Here is an 11,206-nt window from a genome sequence, read left to right as displayed (position 1 = left end):
ACACTTGCTTCTTCCAGAGAACACCACCACTACCACTACCTTCGCAACCAGACAGTCCCTCGTCTCTCATTGGTGTTGCTATGGGAAGATCTGACGTCTGATTGGTTCTTTTTTTTATTATGACGATGTTAAGATCCCGCCTTCTTCGAAATTCTGCTGCTGCCTTCAAATGTTCCTGGTACGCGCGGGAGTCAATCGTCGGGACTCGGAAGTGTTAAGATTTATGTGAAAAGGGTAAAAAAAAAAAAAAAAAAAGAATACGTTCACATTCAGAGTAGAAATGTTAATTCTAATTGTGGCTGCTGGGTTTTTATTTGTTGCAGGAAATGATCTGAAAAGAGTAATCACTGGCAATGATAAAACTATAGTTGCCTATAATTATGTAGTAGAGAGGAGACAGGCTTTGTTTGTGTAGCCTACTTCAGTTTCTTATTAATTCTAATAATCACCATTAAAATTAAAATTGTCAACCCTTCTTTCCACCATAAGTATTAAGTATATATAGCGACTAGTTTTGGGACATGAAAAACAGTAAATTAAAGGCCAGGAAATAAAGTATGGTTGGTTCTTTTTTTTAAGTTAAGATAAGATAAGATAATCCTTTATTTATCCCACAATGGGGAAATTTACATTGTTACAGCAGCTTGCAGATTGCAGACAAAAAGTGAATAGAGTACAATTAAAATTCAAATAAATAAATTAAGAATGTGCATAAACAGGATCCTATTAAGTTAATGTGAATCATGACATTAAGATCATGACTAATAGCCTACAGTAAAACTTGACTTTGGTATTTCTTTTTTTTCAGTTTTCATTTCAGCCAATAGAGAGATGGGTTCATTTAACACTTGAAGTTTTTTGCCTACTATTGTAGGAATGCTTTATTAATAATAATAATAATAATAATAATAATCATCATATATAATAATATTTCCCACGAGGGGAAATTCAGTTTTACACTCTGTCTAATGAAACACAAACATAGGAATACACACACATGCACAAACAGGATCCTATGGGCATGCATTAATGGAGAGGTCTCAGAGTGAGGGGGCTGCCCACAGCGAGCGCTCCAGAGCAGTTTTTGGGTTTGGTGCCTTGCTCAAGGGCACCTCGGCAATGCTCAGGAAGTGGACCAGCACCTCTCCAGCTACCAGACCAATTTCCAGACTTAGTCCGTGCCGGGACTTGGACCGGCGACCCTCTGATTCCCAACCCAAAAGTCCCTACAGACTGAGCTACCGCTGCATAAAGTGTAGATGGTGATAACTGGCTACATCAATAAAGGGAGAATTATCCTTCAATCTATAATAGGCCCTCTCCACCCTAACGCCTAGTGAAAACTTCAGGGACAATCAATTACTAACATTGCACTGTGTGAAGTGCAGGAGTCCTTTCCCAAGGGGAGGTAAACATGTAGTTCACCAATTTGTACAGGGGGTGTCACTTTTGAGCTGTGATCAAATTATAACATAGAAAGGAAGTTTCATCACTTTTGATGAAATTTTGAAACAGGCTGATGAATTTGTGATATAATGACCTTCAAATATAAAGCTTGACTTTGTATTTAAAGAAAATTCCCTCAAATCCAAACAGTGCTGTTACAAAGTTGTGCAGAATCTATCTATTATGTGAAAAACAGCTTGCATTGGGAATTACATGGGACTTGTTAATAATAAATAGTATTATTTAATTATAAAAAATACTCAAGTAGCCTGTTTGTTCTTGTTGCTTTTCTTGAACTTCCTTGTTCTTAAAGTTGAATAGTCAGAAACAAAATGCAAGGTAAATATTCATTAACAGATATATAACACATGCAGAAGTAAACCCAGGAACATTGAAAAACATACATAACACAAACAGGTAGGCCTACTCACGGACTGAAGAGTTTTTCATGAATTCATTATGAGGAAACAAATGAGGTAAAGTTAAAATGTGACATTTCGAGATGGAAAAAAAGACTAAATACGAAATAAATAAGATACTAACACACTAAAAGTCAATAAAAAGTAAAGACATCAAAATAAAGCATTGAAGCCAAGCCACACAATATAATAGAGTAAATTAAACAAAGTCAGGTAAAGCCTTTATAATTATGGTCGTCAGTACCGAAAATCACACCTGAGGGCAAAATCAGATATGACAAAGTAAAACAAAGAAACAATGCATTTTTTCCTAAAGGCTATTTACTCTTACCAGTACAAACAACAAACAGCACAGTCACAGTTCAAGCTGTGAATGAAAATCACAGCTTGTTAAACGTCTGTCTGCCTCCGCCTTGTGGTAGCATTCTGCAAATGCTTCAACTTGATCCAGAAATCTTATTTCACACTGCATATTTGCCGAGTGCACAGAATGTATCCCAACAAGCCTCCCCGAACACATATTTACAAAAAAAACTCAATGAATCATTTACAATTATCAGACTAGAGGTGATTTCTTCATCTTTTTTTTCTGCCTTCTTTCTTGATCAGCAAGTTGAAACGTTGCGTTGAGCTTTGTAGCATAGAACGTCCAATCAGATGCGAGTTGCTCGGAGTCAGCCAATGGCATGCGAGTATTTTAGATGACGGCCAATCAGGTCGTGTTTCGATTGAATCGCTTTGCAGAAACGGGCCACACAGCCGCCTGCCTTGCTTTTCTCCACAACAACCAATGAGAGTAGCTCTACTTTGACAGCGAGCTAAGTTAGCCAGCTTCACTCCACTGACCTCCGCTCCCAACATGGCTGGTGTTCGAGCCCTTGGTGTTCTTTCCAGATTGACATCAAGAAGATACGCTGTCTCCACAGGTAGAAACCAAACGTACCCAGTACTTGAATACATAAGCGTAGCAACGTGGTGAACATTGGAAAACGGGATTTACAAGGTGCCGCAGATCGGTAATTAGCTTGTTAGACTAGCTGTTAGCTCCGAAGGACAAAACAGAAATGCGGCAAAGCTTCATTGGAAATGGTAGTTTTCCGTTCTTGTCAATGATACATCTCAAATATACTCTAAACAGAATATCAAATGAAATATGAACTTTTTATCCTCCTCTTTTATCTACAAAACTTATATGTTGAATATTGCTAAGTTTGCTTGCGGGCTAACTTGACCGGCAGCTACGGAACCCCACAAGTCAGTCAATCAATCAGGTTTAAAATTAGGTTTTAAAAACGAGATGTTTTCCCAGCGTTTAAGTGAAACGTGTAAATGGCAAGACAGGTTAAACATCAATGAGAATACTTTAACCATTGATTTGTAATTGAGTTGTTTCTGTGTGTTTGAATGGTAGACAGGGAATGTAGGTGAAGGGTCATCTTCCACTGGTTTGCTCACCATGGCTGAGACAATCTGAGGTCATGACAATATTATATGAACACCGTCTGTAGTTATCATCTGGATGTTTTGCGTCAAGGTTTTCCCATTTTAATTCAATGTGTTCAATATGGGCATTAATGGATAAGCAGCTAAACACTTTCTAGCTGGTTTTATGACTTGTAGAATTTGTTTCACACATAATGTAATGCCTCCTTTTATTGTCCTTTTCTAGGGAGCAGCTTTCGCACCTTTTCAGTCGCTCCAGTCATGCAAGGTAATTCTACATTTACTGGCACGTGTATAAAGTTTCTGGGTAGATATAGGTCAACAGTGTCAGTGGCACGATCATTTTATCACTGTGCATTATATTCCTTCTCTTTTTTTAGCCCTTACTCATGTGAACTATGAAGTCAAGGACAATGTTGCCGTGGTACGGATTAATGACCCAAACTCCAAGGTGTGAGCTCCTTTCAAAAAAGAATTAATGTATTTTTTCACTTATGAATAATGTAGATGTAATTTGAAACAAAGGGTCGTTTTTACTCCCCAGGTCAACACACTGTCAATCCAAATGCAAAATGAGTTGGAGGAGGTGATGAAAGAGGTGTGGGCAAACAATGCAGTTGAGAGTGCAGTCCTCATCTCCTCAAAGCCCGGATGCTTCATTGCAGGAGCTGATATCAAGTAAGAGATCTCTCACTTAATCCGCTGTGTGTGATGTAGTGTTTTAGGTTGCATTCACCTTTTACTGTTGTACAGATACCTTTGGGAACATTTTTTATTTATTTTTTCTTATTTGTGGTCAGGAATTCGTTTTTTTCCCCTACACAAATGCAACACAGTTGTATTCACTGTCAACATTAAAGAGCCCACATTATGCCCTTTTTAGGGTTCATATATTTAATCTATGTTCCTACTTTTGTACGTTCACAATAGCTAAAGTTCGAAAAAAGTGTCTGTTTTCATGTACTGCTCCTCCTTGCTCCCTCTCCGCTCTGAGTCCGTCAGCTACACTCTGCTGAGCTCACACTGTTAGACCCCACGTGGGCCAAGTCTGCTCTCATTGGTCTGCCGATCCGCTGTCGTTATTGGTCAGTTGCTCAGCACGCTTCTGGGAAATTTCAACATGAGCTGCAGGGCTTGCCACAACGAGCCAATGGGCTTAGATCAGTGATCTCACACTGACAATGACGCCGCACTGACAAATTTTTATCGAGGGGGGCTAGAACCGAGCGTTACATGCAGCTAATGCTACAGCTAACAGGAGGACGTAGGAGAAGCCGCGTTTCCGCAGACTTTGAATTTTTGCACATAGATGTGCCTAAACATGCACAGGACACTTGGAAAACACACTAAAGAGCATATAAAACCAGAACAAGCATAATATAGGACCTTTAAAATCTTGAATTGTATTTTGAATGAGTCGTCAAAATGGCCTTTCTTGGTTATGTGGAATTCTTTGACTTTTATTTATTTAACATCTCTTTCAGTATGATCCAGAACTGCAAAAATGCAGAAGAGGTCACCCAACTGAGTCAGGGAGGTCAGAGGATGTTTGATCTGATTGAAAAATCTCCAAAGCCTGTTGTTGCTGCCATCAATGGCTCTTGCTTGGGTGGAGGCTTAGAAGTAAGCAGACATTATTTCAGCTAAAAAAAAACTATACACTTAAATAATCTGGAAGTATTTAACTGGTATGTGTGATTGTAAAGTGTTATCTAATGGACTGCTTTTTGCATTTCAGTTTGCCATTGCCTGCCAGTACAGAATTGCAACAAAGAGCAAGAAAACAGTTCTCGGTACTCCTGAAGTGATGCTGGGTCTCTTACCTGGAGCTGGTGGTACTCAGAGACTCCCTAAAATGGTTGGTATTGCGTTTTGTATGTTATCCAGAATGTTCGATTAGATATTAGATAGTGTATGAGGATGTCTTGTGGTTATAACAAGGTATCTTTGTCAGAATGAAACTTAACTCCAAATAATCTGCTTAAAGCTCACAATTGGTTTAAGATATTTACGTGCACCTTTGACATACTGCAAACAGATTATGTCTCCCTGCCAATCATGTCGTGTTTTCATCTACCCTGTCCTTCAAAGTGTACGGTCATGAGTGACAAGAAAACCTCTAGTCATGTCATGTATAATCAGTTCATATGTTTTTGTTTTTGTCTTTTTCATCCTTAGCTTGGACTTCCCAGTGCCTTTGACATGATGCTGACGGGGAGAAATATCCGAGCAGATAAAGCCAAAAAGATGGGGCTTGTCGACCAACTCATAGACCCTCTGGGTAAGACGTGTACACTCTTATCTTAAGTTAGTAAATAACTACTCGTCAAAAACTGTAGGACATAAGTGTGTTTCTGAGAGCATTAGCAGATCTTTCAGTAATATTTGTATTAATACAACTCTTTCCATGACTTCTGTGCTTGTATTACAGGACCAGGGCTGAAGAGTCCAGAGGACAGAACAATGGAGTACCTGGAGGAAGTTGCTGTAGAATGTGCCAAAGGGATCGTGAACAAGAAGATCCCTCTGCGCAAAGACAAAGGCACGATGCAGAGTAAGTTAGCCGCATTTATTGGTCATTTTCCTCCTTGTCGTCACTTGGGTTTATTACCATGCCTAAAAGGTTCTACATTAATGATTTCATGTTCTTTTCCCCAGAAATTCAAGACTACGTCATGAGCTTTGAGTTGGTCCGGAATCAAATCTACAAAACAGTACATGGCAAAGTTATGAAACAGAGCAAAGGGCTTTACCCCGCACCCCTGAAAATAATTGAAGTAAGTTAAAACTCCTTGTAAGCCAAAATGTATTGTAGGAATTCTGAACGATGGTGAGAGAAACAAGTTTGGCTCAAAATTCTTTTAGAAAAAGGAGTCCAACCAGTTTGTCAATATGTCATCCATTGTTTTCAGTGTAATGTATCCATTTAGTGTGGGGAAAAAACACTCCCTGTGTAGCAGCCCCACTCTTACATCTCTGCGTTAATGCGTGTCCGAGGTCCTGTTTGTGCATGTGTGTATTTTGAGAAGCATGTCTCTCAAAAAAAGAGTGTAAACCAGAATTTAAAAAAAGAGTGTAAACCAGAATTTAAATAAAAGTGTAAACCAGAATTTAAAAAAAGAGTGTAAACCAGAATTTTTCCTAAGGAGTAAATACTATGTAAAAAAAAAATGAAGTATTGATCATGTAAGAATATTTTCTGAAATGTGGTCAAACCTTTCCTCTTTCCCCTCCCCAGTGTGTAAAAACTGGAGTTGAACAAGGCCAAACTGCAGGATACCTGGCAGAATCTCAGGTAAGATCTTTGAGTTTAAATCAATGGCAGAGGAAATATTTAGAGCTGTACATTGATGTACTGAACATGTCAAATGTTGATGTTTGTCACAGAATTTTGGCGCATTGGCAAAAACCTCAGAATCAGCAGCTCTGATTGGTCTCTACCACGGTCAAGTAGCATGCAAGAAGAACCGCTTTGGATCTCCTGAAAAAGAAGTGAAGTAAGTGTGTAACACTTTCACAAACAGGGAAAATTACAATTATCACATATCCAACCTGCAGTGCACATTTCAAACAAGGTCATTGGTTAAATATTGAATCAGGACTGGTAACAAATATACTCATGTTGACATAAGGCAAGGCAAGTTTATTTATATAGCACATTTCAACAACAAGGCAATTCAAAGTGCTTCACACAAGACATCAAAATAATTATGACAGAGGAAAGAAAAGAAACAGAACATTTTAAAATCACTGAAATTATTAAATCTGAAAATATGTTCAAATAAAAATAATTAAAATGAAATAAATAAAGTAAAAATATAAAAATAGTTAAAAGTTACAGTGCAGAGTTAAAGTTTAAAATCTTATTAAAATTGTTTAATGAAAGGCAGCTGTAAACCTCGATTTAAAAGAGCTGAGAGTTTCAGCAGACCTGCAGTTTTCTGGAAGTTTGTTCCAGATATAAGGAGCATAGAAACTGAACGCTGCTTCTCCGTGTTTGGTTCTGACTCTGGGAACAGAGAGCAGACCTGTCCCAGACGACCTGAGCGGTCTGGATGGTTCGTAATTAATCAGGAGGTCACTAATGTATTTTGGCCCTAAACCATTAAGCGCTTTATAAACCAGCAGCAGGATTTTAAAATCTATTCTCTGACAGACTGGGAGCCAGTGTAAACACGTCAGAACTGGACTGATATGATTAAAATTGATTACAGGCACTGGTAGAATGAAATTCAGATGCTATTGACACAGGAGGGTTTGTTAGCCTGTCGACAATAACACTAATGTCACACAGTGCAGTCATAGATTTAAAGGAAGAGCCCTTAAGAGTCTTGGGATAAGTTGTTTTATCATCTTCTCTTCTCTATTGCTATATTTTATGGTAGTGGATGATGAATTTGTCCTTTTTGTTTATCACTAGGACTCTTGCCATCTTGGGAGCAGGTCTGATGGGAGCAGGTGTTGCTCAGGTGACTGTGGATAAGGATGTGCACACAATACTTAAGGACACCACAGTGGCTGGACTGGCCAGGGGAGAGCAGCAGGTTTACAAAGGGTAAGTTTTCATATCAGGCATCTGAATATTAGTTGTTGTTTTTAAATGGCGGATTTGATTAAAGGCAGGTACATTTAGTTCTGGTTTAATTATAGATTCACCTTAAACTTCAAAACCTGCTGTGAAATATGACATTGAAAAAATTATAGATTTATTTTTCTTTTAAAAAAGGCTGAATGACAAGACCAAGAAGAAGAACATCACATCCTTTCAGAGAGACTCCATACTGTGTAACCTGACCGGCCAGCTGGACTACAGGGGCTTTGAGAAGGCTGACATGGTTATTGAAGCTGTGTTTGAAGACATTAACATCAAGCACGCTGTGCTGAAGGAGGTGGAGGCTGTAAGTGTGGCTAAAAAGAAATCAAAGAAGAGGTTCTCACTTCGTTGTAAACATCAGTCCATTGAGCTGCTATCTCTCACACGTTTGTCTGCAGGTGGTTTCCCCTCACTGCATATTCGCCAGCAACACATCTGCTCTGCCCATTAAAGACATCGCTGCTGCCAGCAAAAGACCAGACAAGGTGTGTATAAAGAAGCCTTGGGGTATAAAAGTGCATTTGAATAAAAAAAACAACAGCAAACTAATCATTTGTCTTCACATTTAGGTGATTGGAATGCACTACTTCTCTCCAGTGGACAAGATGCAGCTGCTGGAAATTATAACCACTGATCAGACGTCTAAGGACACCACAGCCGCTGCGGTGGCCGTCGGCCTGAAGCAGGGCAAAGTCATCATAGTCGTTGGGGTGAGGTTAAACGCTATTCGTTTTCCCCCTCTGTACCTTGTTTAACTACCTTGTGGTTACCATTCAAATATTTCACTATGATAATAGTAGTCGTTGTTTTGCAGGATGGCCCTGGATTCTACACGACAAGGTGTCTGGCTCCCATGTTGGCTGAAGCAGTACGAGTACTCCAGGTTTGTAATATTACTGCAGTGGAAAATGTAGCTTACAGTTCTTTATGTTCTTGTGTTTATGTGATATATTTATTTCTGGAGGATTCAGGACCTAGCATGGTGTGGGCTTACACAATCAGCATATTATAATTTTTTTACATAGCTGTAATATACCTAATGAATGTCTTTATTTGCATTTACAGGAGGGAGTCGACCCCAAGAAGTTAGACGCGCTCACCACAGGATTCGGGTTCCCCGTGGGTGCAGCTACTCTGGCTGATGAAGTCGGTATTGATGTCGCCGCCCACGTAGCAGAGGACCTCGGCAAAGCTTTCGGCTCCCGCTTCGGTGGAGGAAATGTGGAGGTCCTGAAGACCATGGTGGACATGGGATTCAAGGGTATGCATATTGGAAGTCTGTAGTTTTTATTGCTGTGTACATATTTAATATGAAATGTAATAATCTGTGCTTTTTCATTCTCAAGGACGCAAATCAGGGAAGGGTTGCTACGTCTACCAGCCAGGCCTGAAAGTCAAAGAAGTCAACCCAGATATCGGAGAAATCCTGGAGAAATACAGGATGACACCAAATCCTGCTGTGTAAGTTCACACCGGACTGTTAAAGAAGCAGCAATGCAGTGATTAAAGCTACAAAATGAACCTTTTTTGAGGTATATTTTTTGCAAGAATTAAAGAAAGTGCTGCTGCTTTACACACGTTTTTTGGGTCGTTCCTTTATAGGAAATGTTTCATGTACAGAACAAAACCACTTGGTTCTTGATTTAATATGACATGTTACCGAGTTTGAATTTAAACACATTAACTAATCAAATATTCTGTTCCTGCTTGTAAATCTCTTTACAGTTCCTCAGACTCGGATGTGCAGTACAGGCTGGTTTCTCGATTCGTCAACGAGGCCGTGCTGTGTTTGCAGGAGGGAATTCTGGCGAACCCACTGGAGGGAGACATCGGGGCCGTGTTTGGTCTGGGATTCCCTCCCTGCCTTGGAGGTCAGAGTTCAAACTTTGTGTTAGCAATCTGACACACTCGTGCTCACAGGCTGAGCATGAGTACACAGCATCAGACTCCTTCTGTTTTGTGTGATTGGAAAGTCTGAAGATGTTAGTGACTAAATATTCAGGAAGAAAACTGGACCTAAAGGACCAACCTATGTCTGTATCTCTCTGCTTTTTTTATGGTTTAATCACTCGGCTAAAGTTTGTCTGAATCAGGATTTACTGTTTGAGTAAGCCAATTTAGAGATAACAAGCTCCGCCCAAGATAACACACACACTGAGACACAGAACAAACTCAGTCCTCACCAATCAAAGGAATTGAACCTAGCAGATTGAAGTGTTCAGGCTGTGTTTCACTTGTTCCCTGTGATTATACATGTGACATATTTATCTTACTTCTTCCAGGACCCTTCCGTTTCGTGGACTCCTTCGGCGCCGACAAGCTGGTGGAGAAGATGAGGCAGTTTGAAGCCGTCTACGGGAATCAGTTCACACCATGCCAACTCCTGCTGGATCACGCAAATGATCCCAGCAAGAAGTTTCACAAGTGACCGACCTGCCGTGTGTGCCAGTAGCAGCTTTCCGTAGAAACACCGGCCTGCCACTAAAATGTGCCTAGCATTAATATCAAGAGTGGGGGGCAAACATGATGAAAATACACTCAGTTTTAGGTTTATAAGATAGAAAGCTGAAACCAACGCAGTTCAAAATAATAGTTCTGTAATAAATCCTATGTACACAAAGATAGTAGCTGTTTATGAGGTGATTGTCAACTTTTGAACAATTTGGAGGATGTTATTTCAGGCACTTCAAGTTGTATTATGTTATAATATAATGAGAGGACATATATAAGCACTTATGTTATTTAGCCAACACCCACTGATGTAATCAAGTTGGGAAAAAAAGCGTAAACAGCAATATAACTTAAAAGAAAATAGGATTTATTCAGGACTTGTGTTAAACTGCGTTAGTTTAAGCTTGATGTACCTCACATTAAACTCCAAACTGAGTGTGTAAATGTCAGCACGAAATGTTAATGGTGTTTTGGTACTTTGCATTATTAATTGACTTGATAGTGTATACATGGATATGGAGCAGAGGAGGCTAATAATTCACACATTATGGATGTAAAGATACTCCAGAGGCAGAAGAATTAAAATATTTTCCATCTTACACATTCGTTCTGCATTATTAATGAATGTCTACCGGTGTCTTTCTTTTTTGTACATTTGGAACCTGGTTGAAGCGGCAATGATGTAAATGTGAAGCCTGAAATAAATTTTGTTATTGAATCAAACCCTGTTTGTTTTTTTCTTGATGGTGCGTTCAAGTGCTAATTGGTGGCTAACTCAACACTATTACACAATTAGATCATATCCGTGTGCCCTGTGAAGATTCGCTGAAATCTAATTCGCTGTGCGGGTCAC

General features: G+C 39.4%; 1 protein-coding gene across 1 annotated transcript; it reads left to right on the top strand.

Annotated features, from left to right (window-relative positions):
- The first annotated feature begins 2,636 nt into the window (after window positions 1-2,636).
- hadhab (hydroxyacyl-CoA dehydrogenase trifunctional multienzyme complex subunit alpha b) lies at window positions 2,637-11,076 on the top strand. Its single transcript, XM_061062261.1, has 20 exons — window positions 2,637-2,791; window positions 3,535-3,576; window positions 3,689-3,759; window positions 3,853-3,986; window positions 4,793-4,931; window positions 5,047-5,166; window positions 5,487-5,589; window positions 5,740-5,862; window positions 5,967-6,085; window positions 6,547-6,603; window positions 6,696-6,805; window positions 7,729-7,863; window positions 8,035-8,206; window positions 8,301-8,387; window positions 8,472-8,612; window positions 8,717-8,785; window positions 8,968-9,163; window positions 9,249-9,363; window positions 9,628-9,773; window positions 10,185-11,076. The coding sequence occupies exons 1-20, from the start codon at window positions 2,725-2,727 to the stop codon at window positions 10,328-10,330; spliced, it is 2,292 nt and encodes a 763-aa protein (XP_060918244.1). The 5' UTR covers window positions 2,637-2,724; the 3' UTR covers window positions 10,331-11,076.
- Window positions 11,077-11,206: the final 130 nt, after the last annotated feature.

Source organism: Labrus mixtus, chromosome 18, assembly GCF_963584025.1.
Source record: "Labrus mixtus chromosome 18, fLabMix1.1, whole genome shotgun sequence".
Classification (NCBI taxonomy): Eukaryota; Metazoa; Chordata; class Actinopteri; order Labriformes; family Labridae; genus Labrus; species Labrus mixtus.
Note: the sequence above shows the minus strand (reverse complement) of the source record. Positions and strands in the feature narration are given on the sequence as shown.